The following is a 17,447-nucleotide window of genomic DNA, read 5'->3' on the forward strand; positions in this document are numbered from 1 at the left end:
AATTTGCCCACGTTGTTCAAAACAAGCAGAATTGACATAAAAAGAGTAGACCCCCAATCATTTATGCATGTCCTGACTGGGCCTGCGATACGGTCTGGGCCTCCCACTTCTTGATCTTCTGATCGATACAAACGCCTTGCCAATCCACTGGGCCCCCAAGAGAACGGTCCTCGATAGGTATCGGGCCATGGTCCCGTCCTATGAATTGTTTTCGTCTGACTAGTGGTATGACAATATTAATAGTAATAGCATACACAATAATCTCAGTTGCTATGGCAGGCAACCAAACGGGTACTCCTATTATTCGTCTCTTACGATACCATCGCGATGGTATAAATATACCGTGAAGGCTAGCAGTGATCCGCTGTTGCACCTGTCAAATGAAATACCACCTTTAGCTATCAAGGGAGTGTGAAAAGTTACAGGATCTATGGAAAATATCATTGTAACAAAGAATCAATTGAAGTAGACATTTCTTGTTTATTTTGTTCAACAAATAGCTGGAAAAAAAGGGCTGAGCCAACTCTGAGCTTATTTCGGGCGTCCCATCAAGTCATGCAGCCCCTTGACAGGCACCGTACGCCAGAAAAGAACGCCCCCACGGTGGTAGAATCCACTACCTTGATATATATCATAGAAGCACTTAGTCCAGTGTTCATAGTGCGGCATTTGAGACGGCATTGCAGCAGCCAAGGGGGACCCTTGAACATCCATACAGGTGCCCACCACTGACAACGGGTGCAGAGCGTACGAGGACGAAATATTGACTATTACCTCGTTGAGTACCTGAATGGTGCTGTGTGGCGGCCCATAGTGGAAGAAGAGAGCCGTCGCGACAGTGGTGACTGCCATGATGCCTATATTGCGCAGCAGGCGGGGCACAAAGCCGGCGTAGAAACCGGCCACGCCTTCTTCGGTGAATATCTTGAAGATGGTTTGGCCCATAGTTTTGTAGACTTTTTCGCAACCTATAAACTGGGCGATCTGGCGAGTCAAGACTACAGTAAACGGCTGCGTGACGAACAGATTCAAGGTCAAGCGGATGCTTCTGACTAGCAAGTTCCATGAGACATCCTTCACAGAAGTCCCAGTCGTATGGGTGAGTTTGCGAGTTTCCAGACCCATCGCCGCCATAGCTGCCTCCATCAGGTAGGAAGTAAAATTTCCCGCGATGCTCGCCTTGAGACCACGAAAGAGGGCGAAGAATCCATCGCTCTGATGACCCAATGAGGTGTTGCGCCCCAGGAAGAAGACTGCGCGATCCGAGCAATCCCAGCCGGACAATCTCACCAGGAAAAGGTTCAAAGCCCAGTTGCATCAATACACCGGCATGATGGAACGGGTGCATCAGCGTAGTCCAAAGTACCCCCGTGCAGAAAAATTCCAAAAGGTCATTGAGTCCATCCTGTTCGATTATCCTGTTGTTAGTTTCAATGTGGCTCAATGTGTGCATATAGTGCCCGTTCACATGACAATGCAAGCTCGGTAATGCAGTAGTATTTTGATTCTGCAAGTAGCTCAGCTATTTCTTTGTTAGTTTCGGGTAATGGGACACTGCCATCGCGCAAGAAGTTGAGTATGATTCCAAAATGGTTTCCACAGCGATCTATTAGTATCCAACCTTCTGAATCAGTTAGCACCTCCATGCGACCACTAAACATAGCGCTTAGCATTGTATCATTATGCTTCGTCAGTGTTCCGATTGTAGTATAATATAAGCGACCACCAACATTCAGCTTGACATACTGAGACGAATGCCCTTTTAACAGCACTTTCTGATCACCGGACATGGCTTCAGACTGCTTGGCATGAAGCACAAATTGGTGGCTACTTTCTGCAGGTGCCAAAATCACTTTGTGTTAAAAATACAATTTTCCTAAAATTGAAAATGTGAAAAAAACCAGAAGAGCACTTACACAAATCGGCAGTTAAGGCTAATGGCAGACATTCTTAGACTTCGATATAGTGAGTGTTAAACAGCAGTGCTTCCGTCGTAGGCCAGTTTCGTTCCTCAATGCTGTTCGTTCTTCTTCTAGTCAGCCAAGACACATACACGCACAATGCGACACAACGCGTTGCAACGCTGCTAGGAAAGCCCTGTAAACTGATGTGACGCTCTCCGTTGGATGGAACAACATTGGCAACACTGGCACACTCTTATTTCGATATTTGGAATGATGGCATCTTCTACTTCTACGAATCACAAGGCGACAACTCTACTTAAACTGGCGAACAATCCTCTACTCTGGTACACAGCCATCCTTGACGGACAGCGTACAGCTTTTGACGGGGTAAGTTGAAGCCGTGGCAAATAGTGGATGCACCGCGAACTAATTTATTATTCCCCTTCACAGCTTTCCTAGGTTTTTATATCGTTAACATCCAAGAGGTTACTTCACGCAAATATTCACGCACTACACATTCACAATCTCTCGTTAAAAAACTCTGGGCTGATGGCGATGCAGTTGGCATGGCGAACGCACATTTTAATGTTTAATTCTAGCATATTAATAAATATATTGAAAGAATTGACAATTGTTTTAATTAACCTTGAATTGAATTGAACGGGTGGCTTTGGTTGCGAAAATTTGACAAATTGGGTGTTTTTATACCCGATACTCAAAATGAGTATTGGGGTATATTAGATTTGTGGTAAAAGTTGATGTGATTGAACGTCCAGAAGGAATCGTTTCCGACCCCATAAGGTATATATAAATTTTTTATCAGCATCAATAGCAGAGTCGATTGAGCCATGTCTGTCTGTCCGTCTGTCCGTCCGTCCGTCCGTCTGTCCGTCTGTCCGTCCCCTTCAGCGCCTAGTGCTCAAAGACTATAAGACCTAGAGCAACGATGTTTTGGATCCAGACTTCTGTGATATGTCACTGCTACAAAAATATTTTAAAACTTCGCCCCGCCCACTTCCGCCCCCACAAAAAACGAAAATCTGTGGCATCCACTTTTTTAAAGATACGATAAAACCAAAAACGCAGAATCGTAGAGAATGACCATATCTTTTAGACTGCAGAATCTGAATTGGATCGTATTATTATTATAGCCAGCATCAAGAAAACAATTTCATTTTTTCTCGCCCTGTCTCTCTCTAACACACACGTAGCATAGCCGGCTTTGCTTAGAGTAAAACATTAGCGCCTAGATCTCAAAGACTATAAAAGCTAGAGCAACCATATTTGGTATCCATACTCCTAAGATATCGAACCGAGACGAGTTTGTTTCAAAATTTCGCCACACCCCCTTCCACCACCGCAAAGGACGAAAATCTGGGGATATTCACAAATCTCAGAGACTATTAACGCTAGAGTAACCAAATTTGGTATTCGCACTCCTGTTAGATCTCACTATAAAACGTATATCTCAAAATATCGCCCCACCCCCTTCCGCCCCCACAAAGGACGAAAATCTGTTGCATCCACAATATTGAGGATACGAGAAAACCTTCATCGCCTGGTTGCCGGTCGCTTCGACATTAATGAAATTCTGGACATGGTGGCCCTTAATGGGCCGGACCACATTGAGCCTGGAGAGGGCCCGCTGCAGAATAACAACAGGATAATCGAACAGGATGGACTCAATGACCTTTTGGAATTTTTCTGCACGGGGGTACTTTGGACTACGCTGATGCACCCGTTCCATCATGCCGGTGTATTGATGCAACTGGGCTTTGAACCTTTTCCTGGTGAGATTGTCCGGCTGGGATTGCTCGGATCGCGCAGTCTTCTTCCTGGGGCGCAACACCTCATTGGGTCATCAGAGCGATGGATTCTTCGCCCTCTTTCGGGGTCTCAAGGCGAGCATCGCGGGAAATTTTACTTCCTACCTGATGGAGGCAGCTATGGCGGCGATGGGTCTGGAAACTCGCAAACTCACCCATACGACTGGGACTTCTGTGAAGGATGTGTCATGGAACTTGCTAGTCAGAAGCATCCGCTTGACCTTGAATCTGTTCGTCACGCAGCCGTTTACTGTAGTCTTGACTCGCCAGATCGCCCAGTTTATAGGTTGCGAAAATGTCTACAAAACTATGGGCCAAACCATCTTCAAGATATTCACCGAAGAAGGCGTGGCCGGTTTCTACGCCGGCTTTGTGCCCCGCCTGCTGCGCAATATAGGCATCATGGCAGTCACCACTGTCGCGACGGCTCTCTTCTTCCACTATGGGCCGCAACACAGCACCATTCAGGTACTCAACGAGGTAATAGTCAATATTTCGTCCTCGTACGCTCTGTACCCGTTGTCAGTGGTGGGCACCTGTATGGATGTTCAAGGGTCCCCCTTGGCTGCTGCAATGCCGTCTCAAATGCCGCACTATGAACACTGGACTAAGTGCTTCTATGATATATATCAAGGTAGTGGATTCTACCACCGTGGGGGCGTTCTTTTCTGGCGTACGGTGCCTGTCAAGGGGCTGCATGACTTGATGGGACGCCCGAAATAAGCACAGAGTTGGCTCAGCCCTTTTTTTCCAGCTATTTGTTGAACAAAATAAACAAGAATTGTCTACTTCAATTGATTCTTTGTTACAATGATATTTTCCATAGATCCTGTAACTTTTCACACTCCCTTGATAGCTAAAGGTGGTATTTCATTTGACAGGTGCAACAGCGGATCACTGCTAGCCTTCACGGTATATTTATACCATCGCCATGGAATCGTAAGAGACGAATAATAGGAGTACCCGTTTGGTTGCCTGCCATAGCAACTGAGATTATTGTGTATGCTATTACTATTAATATTGTCATACCACTAGTCAGACGAAAACAATTCATAGGACGGGACCATGGCCCGATACCTATCGAGGACCGTTCTCTTGGGGCCCAGTGGATTGGCAAAGCGTTTGTATCGATCAGGAGATCAAGAAGTGGGAGGCCCAGACCGTATCGCAGGCCCAGTCAGGACATGCATAAATGATTGGGGGTCTACTCTTGTTATGTCAATTCTGCTTGTTTTGAACAACGTGGGCAAATTCTAAGCCTCGCACTAAGAAACGATTCACAAAAGCTTTCCTTTCGCCCATGTATTTCCCTAATGTGAATTGCTAAGCCCGGTGCTAACAGAACACGTTGTCAAAAAATTTGATTGCTGTAGTAGGCCATGCTCGGTTCAAAACCAGTCGTAGTACAAGTAAAAGTATACGAGCTATTGAAAAAATCAAACAATTCAGTATCGTTTCGGGCTCCATAGGGGCAACATCTCCTAAAAAAACTTAGTTTCGGTTATAAAAATAACAAAATTTTTGTGTTAAAAATAAAATTTTTTTGTTGAAACGCAGAGAGAGCTTGTCGAAAAGTTCAATATTTTTTAATAAATTGTCATCGGATGTGCTTGTGTATGAATACTTGTTGTTTTGTCGCTGCACCACTAAAATAACAGCCGGTTTCGAAGACGCGCTGATTAGAAGATGTTGCTCTTTTTGCGAAGTTATCAATGGAATGCGGCAAATAGGTTTTGGCTCAATGTGTGCATATAGTGCCCGTTCACATGACAATGCAAGCTCGGTAATGCAGTAGTATTTTGATTCTGCAAGTAGCTCAGCTATTTCTTTGTTAGTTTCGGGTAATGGGACACTGCCATCGCGCAAGAAGTTGAGTATGATTCCAAAATGGTTTCCACAGCGATCTATTAGTATCCAACCTTCTGAATCAGTTAGCACCTCCATGCGACCACTAAACATAGCGCTTAGCATTGTATCATTATGCTTCGTCAGTGTTCCGATTGTAGTATAATATAAGCGACCACCAACATTCAGCTTGACATACTGAGACGAATGCCCTTTTAACAGCACTTTCTGATCACCGGACATGGCTTCAGACTGCTTGGCATGAAGCACAAGTTGGTGGCTACTTTCTGCAGGTGCCAAAATCACTTTGTGTTAAAAATACAATTTTCCTAAAATTGAAAATGTGAAAAAAACCAGAAGAGCACTTACACAAATCGGCAGTTAAGGCTAATGGCAGACATTCTTAGACTTCGATATAGTGAGTGCTAAACAGCAGTGCTTCCGTCGTAGGCCAGTTTCGTTCCTCAATGCTCTTCGTTCTTCTTCTAGTCAGCCAAGACACATACACGCACAATGTCATGCGACACAACGCGTTGCAACGCTGCTAGGAAAGCCCTGACGCTCTCCGTTGGATGGAACAACATTGGCAACACTGGCACACTCTTATTTCGATATTTGGAATGATGGCATCTTCTACTTCTACGAATCACAAGGCGACAACTCTACTTAAACTGGCGAACAATCCTCTACTCTGGTACACAGCCATCCTTGACGGACAGCGTACAGCTTTTGACGGGGTAAGTTGAAGCCGTGGCAAATAGTGGATGCACCGCGAACTAATTTATCATTCCCCTTCACAGCTTTCCTAGGTTTTTATATCGTTAACATCCAAGAGGTTACTTCACGCAAATATTCACGCACTACACATTCACAATCTCTCGTTAAAAAACTCTGGGCTGATGGCGAGGCAGTTGGCATGGCGAACGCACATTTTAATGTTTAATTCTAGCATATTAATAAATATACTGAAAGAATTGACAATTGTTTTAATTAACCTTGAATTGAATTGAACGGGTGGCTTTGGTTGCGAAAATTTGACAAATTGGGTGTTTTTATACCCGATACTCAAAATGAGTATTGGGGTATATTAGATTTGTGGTAAAAGTTGATGTGATTGAACGTCCAGAAGGAATCGTTTCCGACCCCATAAAGTATATATATTCTTCATCAGCATCAATAGCCGAGTCGATTGAGCCATGTCTGTCTGTCCGTCCGTCCGTCCGTCCGTCCGTCTGTCCGTCCCCTTCAGCGCCTAGTGCTCAAAGACTATAAGAGCTAGAGAAACGATGTTTTGGATCCAGACTTCTGTGATATGTCACTGCTACAAAAATATTTTAAAACTTCGCCCCGCCCACTTCCGCCCCCACAAAAAACGAAAATCTGTGGCATCCACTTTTTTAAAGATACGATAAAACCAAAAACGCAGAATCGTAGAGAATGACCATATCTTTTAGACTGCAGAATCTGAATTGGATCGTATTATTATTATAGCCAGCATCAAGAAAACAATTTCATTTTTTCTCGCCCTGTCTCTCTCTAACACACACGTAGCATAGCCGGCTTTGCTTAGAGTAAAACATTAGCGCCTAGATCTCAAAGACTATAAAAGCTAGAGCAACCATATTTGGTATCCATACTCCTAAGATATCGAACCGAGACGAGTTTGTTTCAAAATTTCGCCACACCCCCTTCCACCACCGCAAAGGACGAAAATCTGGGGATATTCACAAATCTAAGAGACTATTAACGCTAGAGTAACCAAATTTGGTATTCGCACTCCTGTTAGATCTCACTATAAAACGTATATCTCAAAATATCGCCCCACCCCCTTCCGCCCCCACAAAGGACGAAAATCTGTTGCATCCACAATATTGAGGATACGAGAAAACCTTCATCGCCTGGTTGCCGGTCGCTTCGACATTAATGAAATTCTGGACATGGTGGCCCTTAATGGGCCGGACCACATTGAGCCTGGAGAGGGCCCGCTGCAGAATAACAACAGGATAATCGAACAGGATGGACTCAATGACCTTTTGGAATTTTTCTGCACGGGGGTACTTTGGACTACGCTGATGCACCCGTTCCATCATGCCGGTGTATTGATGCAACTGGGCTTTGAACCTTTTCCTGGTGAGATTGTCCGGCTGGGATTGCTCGGATCGCGCAGTCTTCTTCCTGGGGCGCAACACCTCATTGGGTCATCAGAGCGATGGATTCTTCGCCCTCTTTCGGGGTCTCAAGGCGAGCATCGCGGGAAATTTTACTTCCTACCTGATGGAGGCAGCTATGGCGGCGATGGGTCTGGAAACTCGCAAACTCACCCATACGACTGGGACTTCTGTGAAGGATGTGTCATGGAACTTGCTAGTCAGAAGCATCCGCTTGACCTTGAATCTGGTCGTCACGCAGCCGTTCACTGTAGTCTTGACTCGCCAGATCGCCCAGTTTATAGGTTGCGAAAATGTCTACAAAACTATGGGCCAAACCATCTTCAAGATATTCACCGAAGAAGGCGTGGCCGGTTTCTACGCCGGCTTTGTGCCCCGCCTGCTGCGCAATATAGGCATCATGGCAGTCACCACTGTCGCGACGGCTCTCTTCTTCCACTATGGGCCGCAACACAGCACCATTCAGGTACTCAACGAGGTAATAGTCAATATTTCGTCCTCGTACGCTCTGCACCCGTTGTCAGTGGTGGGCACCTGTATGGATGTTCAAGGGTCCCCCTTGGCTGCTGCAATGCCGTCTCAAATGCCGCACTATGAACACTGGACTAAGTGCTTCTATGATATATATCAAGGTAGTGGATTCTACCACCGTGGGGGCGTTCTTTTCTGGCGTACGGTGCCTGTCAAGGGGCTGCATGACTTGATGGGACGCCCGAAATAAGCACAGAGTTGGCTCAGCCCTTTTTTTCCAGCTATTTGTTGAACAAAATAAACAAGAATTGTCTACTTCAATTGATTCTTTGTTACAATGATATTTTCCATAGATCCTGTAACTTTTCACACTCCCTTGATAGCTAAAGGTGGTATTTCATTTGACAGGTGCAACAGCGGATCACTGCTAGCCTTCACGGTATATTTATACCATCGCGATGGTATCGTAAGAGACGAATAATAGGAGTACCCGTTTGGTTGCCTGCCATAGCAACTGAGATTATTGTGTATGCTATTACTATTAATATTGTCATACCACTAGTCAGACGAAAACAATTCATAGGACGGGACCATGGCCCGATACCTATCGAGGACCGTTCTCTTGGGGGCCCAGTGGATTGGCAAGGCGTTTGTATCGATCAGGAGATCAAGAAGTGGGAGGCCCAGACCGTATCGCAGGCCCAGTCAGGACATGCATAAATGATTGGGGGTCTACTCTTGTTATGTCAATTCTGCTTGTTTTGAACAACGTGGGCAAATTCTAAGCCTCGCACTAAGAAACGATTCACAAAAGCTTTCCTTTCGCCCATGTATTTCCCTAATGTGAATTGCTAAGCCCGGTGCTAACAGAACACGTTGTCAAAAAATTTGATTGCTGTAGTAGGCCATGCTCGGTTCAAAACCAGTCGTAGTACAAGTAAAAGTATACGAGCTATTGAAAAAATCAAACAATTCAGTATCGTTTCGGGCTCCATAGGGGCAACATCTCCTAAAAAAACTTAGTTTCGGTTATAAAAATAACAAAATTTTTGTGTTAAAAATAAAATTTTTTTGTTGAAACGCAGAGAGAGCTTGTCGAAAAGTTCAATATTTTTTAATAAATTGTCATCGGATGTGCTTGTGTATGAATACTTGTTGTTTTGTCGCTGCACCACTAAAATAACAGCCGGTTTCGAAGACGCGCTGATTAGAAGTTGTTGCTCTTTTTGCGAAGTTATCAATGGAATGCGGCAAATAGGTTTTGGCTCAATGTGAGCATATAGTGCCCGTTCACATGACAATGCAAGCTCGGTAATGCAGTAGTATTTTGATTCTGCAAGTAGCTCAGCTATTTCTTTGTTAGTTTCGGGTAATGGGACACTGCCATCGCGCAAGAAGTTGAGTATGATTCCAAAATGGTTTCCACAGCGATCTATTAGTATCCAACCTTCTGAATCAGTTAGCACCTCCATGCGACCACTAAACATAGCGCTTAGCATTGTATCATTATGCTTCGTCAGTGTTCCGATTGTAGTATAATATAAGCGACCACCAACATTCAGCTTGACATACTGAGACGAATGCCCTTTTAACAGCACTTTCTGATCACCGGACATGGCTTCAGACTGCTTGGCATGAAGCACAAATTGGTGGCTACTTTCTGCAGGTGCCAAAATCACTTTGTGTTAAAAATAAAATTTTCCTAAAATTGAAAATGTGAAAAAAACCAGAAGAGCACTTACACAAATCGGCAGTTAAGGCTAATGGCAGACATTCTTAGACTTCGATATAGTGAGTGTTAAACAGCAGTGCTTCCGTCGTAGGCCAGTTTCGTTCCTCAATGCTCTTCGTTCTTCTTCTTGTCAGCCAAGACACATACACGCACAATGTCATGCGACACAACGCGTTGCAACGCTGCTAGGAAAGCCCTGTAAACTGATGTGACGCTCTCCGTTGGATGGAACAACATTGGCAACACTGGCACACTCTTATTTCGATATTTGGAATGATGGCATCTTCTACTTCTACGAATCACAAGGCGACAACTCTACTTAAACTGGCGAACAATCCTCTACTCTGGTACACAGCCATCCTTGACGGACAGCGTACAGCTTTTGACGGGGTAAGTTGAAGCCGTGGCAAATAGTGGATGCACCGCGAACTAATTTATCATTCCCCTTCACAGCTTTCCTAGGTTTTTATATCGTTAACATCCAAGAGGTTACTTCACGCAAATATTCACGCACTACACATTCACAATCTCTCGTTAAAAAACTCTGGGCTGATGGCGAGGCAGTTGGCATGGCGAACGCACATTTTAATGTTTAATTCTAGCATATTAATAAATATACTGAAAGAATTGACAATTGTTTTAATTAACCTTGAATTGAATTGAACGGGTGGCTTTGGTTGCGAAAATTTGACAAATTGGGTGTTTTTATACCCGATACTCAAAATGAGTATTGGGGTATATTAGATTTGTGGTAAAAGTTGATGTGATTGAACGTCCAGAAGGAATCGTTTCCGACCCCATAAAGTATATATATTCTTTATCAGCATCAATAGCCGAGTCGATTGAGCCATGTCTGTCTGTCCGTCTGTCCGTCCGTCCGTCCGTCTGTCCGTCTGTCCGTCCCCTTCAGCGCCTAGTGCTCAAAGACTATAAGAGCTAGAGCAACGATGTTTTGGATCCAGACTTCTGTGATATGTCACTGCTACAAAAATATTTTAAAACTTCGCCCCGCCCACTTCCGCCCCCACAAAAAACGAAAATCTGTGGCATCCACTTTTTTAAAGATACGATAAAACCAAAAACGCAGAATCGTAGAGAATGACCATATCTTTTAGACTGCAGAATCTGAATTGGATCGTATTATTATTATAGCCAGCATCAAGAAAACAATTTCATTTTTTCTCGCCCTGTCCCTCTCTAACACACACGTAGCATAGCCGGCTTTGCTTAGAGTAAAACATTAGCGCCTAGATCTCAAAGACTATAAAAGCTAGAGCAACCATATTTGGTATCCATACTCCTAAGATATCGAACCGAGACGAGTTTGTTTCAAAATTTCGCCACACCCCCTTCCACCACCGCAAAGGACGAAAATCTGGGGATATTCACAAATCTCAGAGACTATTAACGCTAGAGTAACCAAATTTGGTATTCGCACTCCTGTTAGAACTCACTATAAAACGTATATCTCAAAATATCGCCCCACCCCCTTCCGCCCCCACAAAGGACGAAAATCTGTTGCATCCACAATATTGAGGATACGAGAAAACCTTCATCTCCTGGTTGCCGGTCACTTCGACATTAATGAAATTCTGGACATGGTGGCCCTTAATGGGCCGGACCACATTGAGCCTGGAGAGGGCCCGCTGCAGAATAACAACAGGATAATCGAACAGGATGGACTCAATGACCTTTTGGAATTTTTCTGCACGGGGGTACTTTGGACTACGCTGATGCACCCGTTCCATCATGCCGGTGTATTGATGCAACTGGGCTTTGAACCTTTTCCTGGTGAGATTGTCCGGCTGGGATTGCTCGGATCGCGCAGTCTTCTTCCTGGGGCGCAACACCTCATTGGGTCATCAGAGCGATGGATTCTTCGCCCTCTTTCGGGGTCTCAAGGCGAGCATCGCGGGAAATTTTACTTCCTACCTGATGGAGGCAGCTATGGCGGCGATGGGTCTGGAAACTCGCAAACTCACCCATACGACTGGGACTTCTGTGAAGGATGTGTCATGGAACTTGCTAGTCAGAAGCATCCGCTTGACCTTGAATCTGTTCGTCACGCAGCCGTTTACTGTAGTCTTGACTCGCCAGATCGCCCAGTTTATAGGTTGCGAAAAAGTCTACAAAACTATGGGCCAAACCATCTTCAAGATATTCACCGAAGAAGGCGTGGCCGGTTTCTACGCCGGCTTTGTGCCCCGCCTGCTGCGCAATATAGGCATCATGGCAGTCACCACTGTCGCGACGGCTCTCTTCTTCCACTATGGGCCGCAACACAGCACCATTCAGGTACTCAACGAGGTAATAGTCAATATTTCGTCCTCGTACGCTCTGCACCCGTTGTCAGTGGTGGGCACCTGTATGGATGTTCAAGGGTCCCCCTTGGCTGCTGCAATGCCGTCTCAAATGCCGCACTATGAACACTGGACTAAGTGCTTCTATGATATATATTAAGGTAGTGGATTCTACCACCGTGGGGGCGTTCTTTTCTGGCGTACGGTGCCTGTCAAGGGGCTGCATGACTTGATGGGACGCCCGAAATAAGCACAGAGTTGGCTCAGCCCTTTTTTTCCAGCTATTTGTTGAACAAAATAAACAAGAATTGTCTACTTCAATTGATTCTTTGTTACAATGATATTTTCCATAGATCCTGTAACTTTTCACACTCCCTTGATAGCTAAAGGTGGTATTTCATTTGACAGGTGCAACAGCGGATCACTGCTAGCCTTCACGGTATATTTATACCATCGCCATGGAATCGTAAGAGACGAATAATAGGAGTACCCGTTTGGTTGCCTGCCATAGCAACTGAGATTATTGTGTATGCTATTACTATTAATATTGTCATACCACTAGTCAGACGAAAACAATTCATAGGACGGGACCATGGCCCGATACCTATCGAGGACCGTTCTCTTGGGGGCCCAGTGGATTGGCAAGGCGTTTGTATCGATCAGGAGATCAAGAAGTGGGAGGCCCAGACCGTATCGCAGGCCCAGTCAGGACATGCATAAATGATTGGGGGTCTACTCTTGTTATGTCAATTCTGCTTGTTTTGAACAACGTGGGCAAATTCTAAGCCTCGCACTAAGAAACGATTCACAAAAGCTTTCCTTTCGCCCATGTATTTCCCTAATGTGAATTGCTAAGCCCGGTGCTAACAGAACACGTTGTCAAAAAATTTGATTGCTGTAGTAGGCCATGCTCGGTTCAAAACCAGTCGTAGTACAAGTAAAAGTATACGAGCTATTGAAAAAATCAAACAATTCAGTATCGTTTCGGGCTCCATAGGGGCAACATCTCCTAAAAAAACTTAGTTTCGGTTATAAAAATAACAAAATTTTTGTGTTAAAAATAAAATTTTTTTGTTGAAACGCAGAGAGAGCTTGTCGAAAAGTTCAATATTTTTTAATAAATTGTCATCGGATGTGCTTGTGTATGAATACTTGTTGTTTTGTCGCTGCACCACTAAAATAACAGCCGGTTTCGAAGACGCGCTGATTAGAAGTTGTTGCTCTTTTTGCGAAGTTATCAATGGAATGCGGCAAATAGGTTTTGGCTCAATGTGTGCATATAGTGCCCGTTCACATGACAATGCAAGCTCGGTAATGCAGTAGTATTTTGATTCTGCAAGTAGCTCAGCTATTTATTTGTTAGTTTCGGGCAATGGGACACTGCCATCGCGCAAGAAGTTGAGTATGATTCCAAAATGGTTTCCACAGCGATCTATTAGTATCCAACCTTCTGAATCAGTTAGCACCTCCATGCGACCACTAAACATAGCGCTTAGCATTGTATCATTATGCTTCGTCAGTGTTCCGATTGTAGTATAATATAAGCGACCACCAACATTCAGCTTGACATACTGAGACGAATGCCCTTTTAACAGCACTTTCTGATCACCGGACATGGCTTCAGACTGCTTGGCATGAAGCACAAATTGGTGGCTACTTTCTGCAGGTGCCAAAATCACTTTGTGTTAAAAATACAATTTTCCTAAAATTGAAAATGTGAAAAAAACCAGAAGAGCACTTACACAAATCGGCAGTTAAGGCTAATGGCAGACATTCTTAGACTTCGATATAGTGAGTGTTAAACAGCAGTGCTTCCGTCGTAGGCCAGTTTCGTTCCTCAATGCTCTTCGTTCTTCTTCTAGTCAGCCAAGACACATACACGCACAATGTCATGCGACACAACGCGTTGCAACGCTGCTAGGAAAGCCCTGTAAACTGATGTGACGCTCTCCGTTGGATGGAACAACATCTGCTGCTGGAGTTACACAAACAAAATGTGTTTCTGGCGAGCCCACGACCCTCGGAAGGGTATAGTTGTGCGGAAAACACACTTGCACACTCTTATTTCGATATTTGAAATGATGGCATCTTCTACTTCTACGAATCACAAGGCGACAACTCTACTTAAACTGGCGAACAATCCTCTACTCTGGTACACAGCCATCCTTGACGGACAGCGTACAGCTTTTGACGGGGTAAGTTGAAGCCGTGGCAAATAGTGGATGCACCGCGAACTAATTTATCATTCCCCTTCACAGCTTTCCTAGGTTTTTATATCGTTAACATCCAAGAGGTTACTTCACGCAAATATTCACGCACTACACATTCACAATCTCTCGTTAAAAAACTTTCAATTTTAGGAAAATTTTATTTTTAACACAAAGTGATTTTGGCACCTGCAGAAAGTAGCCACCAATTTGTGCTTCATGCCAAGCAGTCTGAAGCCATGTCCGGTGATCAGAAAGTGCTGTTAAAAGGGCATTCGTCTCAGTATGTCAAGCTGAATGTTGGTGGTCGCTTATATTATACTACAATCGGAACACTGACGAAGCATAATGATACAATGCTAAGCGCTATGTTTAGTGGTCGCATGGAGGTGCTAACTGATTCAGAAGGTTGGATACTAATAGATCGCTGTGGAAACCATTTTGGAATCATACTCAACTTCTTGCGCGATGGCAGTGTCCCATTACCCGAAACTAACAAAGAAATAGCTGAGCTACTTGCAGAATCAAAATACTACTGCATTACCGAGCTTGCATTGTCATGTGAACGGGCACTATATGCACACATTGAGCCAAAACCTATTTGCCGCATTCCATTGATAACTTCGCAAAAAGAGCAACAACTTCTAATCAGCGCGTCTTCGAAACCGGCAGTTATTTTAGTGGTGCAGCGACAAAACAACAAGTATTCATACACAAGCACATCCGATGACAATTTATTAAAAAATATTGAACTTTTCGACACGCTCTCTCTGCGTTTCAACGAACGCATTTTATTCATCAAAGATGTTATAGGACCAAGTGAAATGTTGCTGGTCCTTTTATGGGCACGGAAAAAAGGTTGCTGAAGTGTGTTGTACTTCTATAGTTTATGCAACTGATCGAAAACATACTAAAGTGGAATTTCCTGAGGCACGTATGTACGAAGAAACACTTAAAGTGTTGCTATACGAGAATCGAAACGCCCCTGACCAAGATCTAATGCAGGCCGCATCTTCTGTACGTGTGGGGGTGTTAGCGGAACAAGCATGCATCAGTATACAAGCGACGAAGAGGAAGAGCGAACTGGACTAGCGCGGTTGCGATCAAACAAACGGAACAACCCCACATGACACGCATAGGTTTTTTATAAACTTAGTTCTGATGGCGTTGCCTATCTACAAGTTCAGCTCGTTGCTGACTTCTAGCGTCAGTAAATGTATAAAACGCGATCGGATGTATAGTTCATTAATATAACCGAAACTAAGTTTTTTTAGGAGATGTTGGCTTAGCAATTCACATTAGGGAAATACGCTGTCCGTCAAGGATGGCTGTGTACCAGAGTAGAGGATTGTTCGCCAGTTTAAGTAGAGTTGTCGCCTTGTGATTCGTAGAAGTAGAAGATGCCATCATTCCAAATATCGAAATAAGAGTGTGCCAGTGTTGCCAATGTTGTTCCATCCAACGGAGAGCGTCACATCAGTTTACAGGGCTTTCCTAGCAGCGTTGCAACGCGTTGTGTCGCATGACATTGTGCGTGTATGTGTCTTGGCTGACTAGAAGAAGAACGAAGAGCATTGAGGAACGAAACTGGCCTACGACGGAAGCACTGCTGTTTAACACTCACTATATCGACGTCTAAGAATGTCTGCCATTAGCCTTAACTGCCGATTTGTGTAAGTGCTCTTCTGGTTTTTTTCACATTTTCAATTTTGGGAAAATTTTATTTTTAACACAAAAATTTTGTTATTTTTACAACCGAAACTAAGTTTTTTTTAGGACATGTTGCCCCTATGGAGCCCGAAACGATACTGAATTGTTTGATTTTTTCAATAGCTCGTATACTTTCACTTGTACTACGACTGGTTTTGAACCGAGCATGGCCAACTACAGCAATCCAATTTTTTGACAACGTGTTCTTGAGTGGATTTGAATGTCATGGCTTGATTTCGGCAGCTCTGATACTGTACAGTCTAGTACATTTCCGTTCTGCGACACCTGTTAGCACCGGGCTTAGCAATTCACATTAGGGAAATACATGGGCGAAAGGAAAGCTTTTGTGAATCGTTTCTTAGTGCGAGGCTTAGAATTTGCCCACGTTGTTCAAAACAAGCAGAATTGACATAAGAAGAGTAGACCTCCAATCATTTATGCATGTCCTGACTGGGCCTGCGATACGGTCTGGGCCTCCCACTTCTTGATCTCCTGATCGATACAAACGCCTTGCCAATCCACTGGGCCCCCAAGAGAACGGTCCTCGATAGGTATCGGGCCATGGTCCCGATGTCACAAAGGCAAAATTAATGTCTCTCATTTGCGCATTAAAGACAGCTGATGAGACAATACCGGCAGTACCAGCTTATGGTGGCCCAACTCGTGCTCGCCTTCCGAAGTTAGCTCTGCCGCAGTTCAGCGGCAACTTTTCGGACTTTAAAAACTTCATAGGTTTATTTGAGACTCTAGTTCACAATGACAAAAGCATTCCAATTATCGAAAAGTTCAACCATTTGCTTTCGTGTCTCTCCGGTGAAGCGTTGGGAACAGTTAGGGCTTTCCAAGTAACCGAGACCAACTACGAGAAATCAATGGCTAGCTTAAAACGGGTCTACGATAATGATTGTCTGATCTTTAAAAATCACATTGATGCCCTATTTAGTCTTCCCAAAATGACCCAGCAATCAGCATCGTCCTTAAGGAACCTTATCGATACCGCCTCATCCATATATGGTTCGTTGTTGTCGATTGGCGATGATAAAAAGATCTCGAATGCGATGATTATTCATCTCGTCTTGAGCAGAGTCGATCCGGTGACCAAAGAGAAATGGGAAGAACAGCTCGATTATGACAAACTGCCACTTTGGACGGACTGTGAAAAGTTGCTTAATCGCAGACATCAGCATCTTTCGGCCGAAAATTCGGACAAACCAAAGCCGGAGCAGAAAGCTGTGCCAAGCAAGCCGCATAATCGGAGCTCATTCGCGTGTTCCACCGCGAATA

At 44.3% G+C, this 17,447-nt stretch overlaps 6 protein-coding genes, 4 long non-coding RNA genes and 1 pseudogene across 13 annotated transcripts; 7 read left to right on the top strand and 4 right to left on the bottom strand.

Annotated features, from left to right (window-relative positions):
- Positions 1 to 531: 531 nt before the first annotated feature.
- Positions 532 to 1,134, bottom strand: LOC117187084 (mitochondrial carrier homolog 2-like). The gene has a single exon (XM_033388945.1). The coding sequence runs from the start codon at positions 1,132 to 1,134 to the stop codon at positions 532 to 534; it is 603 nt and encodes a 200-aa protein (XP_033244836.1).
- Positions 1,135 to 1,420: 286 nt separating this feature from the next.
- LOC117189343 lies at positions 1,421 to 2,528 on the top strand. Of its 3 annotated transcripts, XR_004473363.1 has the most exons (4): positions 1,429 to 1,485; positions 1,770 to 1,965; positions 2,037 to 2,291; positions 2,355 to 2,528. It is a non-coding gene; the product is annotated as an uncharacterized LOC117189343 (long non-coding RNA). The 3 variants fall into 3 exon arrangements; XR_004473360.1 differs by having other exon boundaries at positions 1,421 to 1,965; XR_004473362.1 differs by having other exon boundaries at positions 1,421 to 1,965; positions 2,041 to 2,291.
- Positions 2,529 to 3,501: 973 nt separating this feature from the next.
- On the top strand, positions 3,502 to 4,453 carry LOC108156612 (mitochondrial carrier homolog 2-like). Its single transcript, XM_033388954.1, has 2 exons — positions 3,502 to 3,658; positions 3,732 to 4,453. The coding sequence occupies exons 1-2, from the start codon at positions 3,502 to 3,504 to the stop codon at positions 4,451 to 4,453; spliced, it is 879 nt and encodes a 292-aa protein (XP_033244845.1).
- Positions 4,454 to 5,221: 768 nt separating this feature from the next.
- Positions 5,222 to 5,897, bottom strand: LOC117187089 (BTB/POZ domain-containing adapter for CUL3-mediated RhoA degradation protein 3-like). The gene has a single exon (XM_033388959.1). The coding sequence runs from the start codon at positions 5,816 to 5,818 to the stop codon at positions 5,222 to 5,224; it is 597 nt and encodes a 198-aa protein (XP_033244850.1). The 5' UTR covers positions 5,819 to 5,897.
- A 1,551-nt stretch (positions 5,898 to 7,448) lies between these two features.
- LOC117189294 (mitochondrial carrier homolog 2-like) lies at positions 7,449 to 9,363 on the top strand. Its single transcript, XM_033394457.1, has 2 exons — positions 7,449 to 7,705; positions 7,781 to 9,363. The coding sequence occupies exon 2, from the start codon at positions 7,850 to 7,852 to the stop codon at positions 8,462 to 8,464; it is 615 nt and encodes a 204-aa protein (XP_033250348.1). The 5' UTR covers positions 7,449 to 7,705; positions 7,781 to 7,849; the 3' UTR covers positions 8,465 to 9,363.
- Positions 9,234 to 9,904, bottom strand: LOC117187095 (BTB/POZ domain-containing adapter for CUL3-mediated RhoA degradation protein 3-like). Its single transcript, XM_033388975.1, has one exon. It carries the CDS (start codon positions 9,828 to 9,830, stop codon positions 9,234 to 9,236), a length of 597 nt encoding a protein of 198 aa, XP_033244866.1. The 5' UTR covers positions 9,831 to 9,904.
- A 1-nt stretch (position 9,905) lies between these two features.
- Positions 9,906 to 10,573, top strand: LOC117189398. The gene is made up of 3 exons (XR_004473391.1): positions 9,906 to 10,005; positions 10,081 to 10,336; positions 10,400 to 10,573. It is a non-coding gene; the product is annotated as an uncharacterized LOC117189398 (long non-coding RNA).
- Positions 10,574 to 11,518: 945 nt separating this feature from the next.
- On the top strand, positions 11,519 to 13,585 carry LOC117189314 (mitochondrial carrier homolog 2-like). Its single transcript, XM_033394469.1, has 2 exons — positions 11,519 to 11,737; positions 11,813 to 13,585. The coding sequence occupies exon 2, from the start codon at positions 11,882 to 11,884 to the stop codon at positions 12,404 to 12,406; it is 525 nt and encodes a 174-aa protein (XP_033250360.1). The 5' UTR covers positions 11,519 to 11,737; positions 11,813 to 11,881; the 3' UTR covers positions 12,407 to 13,585.
- A 352-nt stretch (positions 13,586 to 13,937) lies between these two features.
- On the top strand, positions 13,938 to 14,595 carry LOC117189352. 2 transcript variants are annotated; one of them, XR_004473366.1, is made up of 3 exons: positions 13,938 to 14,037; positions 14,109 to 14,441; positions 14,505 to 14,595. It is a non-coding gene; the product is annotated as an uncharacterized LOC117189352 (long non-coding RNA). The 2 variants fall into 2 exon arrangements; XR_004473367.1 differs by having other exon boundaries at positions 14,113 to 14,441.
- A 35-nt stretch (positions 14,596 to 14,630) lies between these two features.
- LOC117189284 lies at positions 14,631 to 15,596 on the top strand (annotated as a pseudogene).
- Positions 15,597 to 15,767: 171 nt separating this feature from the next.
- LOC117189417 lies at positions 15,768 to 17,026 on the bottom strand. The gene is made up of 2 exons (XR_004473400.1): positions 16,078 to 17,026; positions 15,768 to 16,006 (listed from the first exon to the last, which is right to left on the bottom strand). It is a non-coding gene; the product is annotated as an uncharacterized LOC117189417 (long non-coding RNA).
- Positions 17,027 to 17,447: the final 421 nt, after the last annotated feature.

The sequence above is a fragment of the Drosophila miranda genome, chromosome XL (assembly GCF_003369915.1).
Source record: "Drosophila miranda strain MSH22 chromosome XL, D.miranda_PacBio2.1, whole genome shotgun sequence".
NCBI lineage: Eukaryota > Metazoa > Arthropoda > Insecta > Diptera > Drosophilidae > Drosophila > Drosophila miranda.

Bases quoted from the DNA above. Each gene is read 5' to 3' on its own strand.
- LOC117187089 (XM_033388959.1), bottom strand. From the start codon at position 5,818: ATGTCCGGTGATCAGAAAGTGCTGTTAAAAGGGCATTCGTCTCAGTAT.
- LOC117187084 (XM_033388945.1), bottom strand. From the start codon at position 1,134: ATGGCGGCGATGGGTCTGGAAACTCGCAAACTCACCCATACGACTGGG.
- LOC117187095 (XM_033388975.1), bottom strand. From the start codon at position 9,830: ATGTCCGGTGATCAGAAAGTGCTGTTAAAAGGGCATTCGTCTCAGTAT.
- LOC108156612 (XM_033388954.1), top strand. From the start codon at position 3,502: ATGGTGGCCCTTAATGGGCCGGACCACATTGAGCCTGGAGAGGGCCCG. The intron at 3,659-3,731 runs GTGTATTGATGC...CGGATCGCGCAG, and splicing joins GCACCCGTTCCATCATGCCG to TCTTCTTCCTGGGGCGCAAC.
- LOC117189294 (XM_033394457.1), top strand. From the start codon at position 7,850: ATGGAGGCAGCTATGGCGGCGATGGGTCTGGAAACTCGCAAACTCACC.
- LOC117189314 (XM_033394469.1), top strand. From the start codon at position 11,882: ATGGAGGCAGCTATGGCGGCGATGGGTCTGGAAACTCGCAAACTCACC.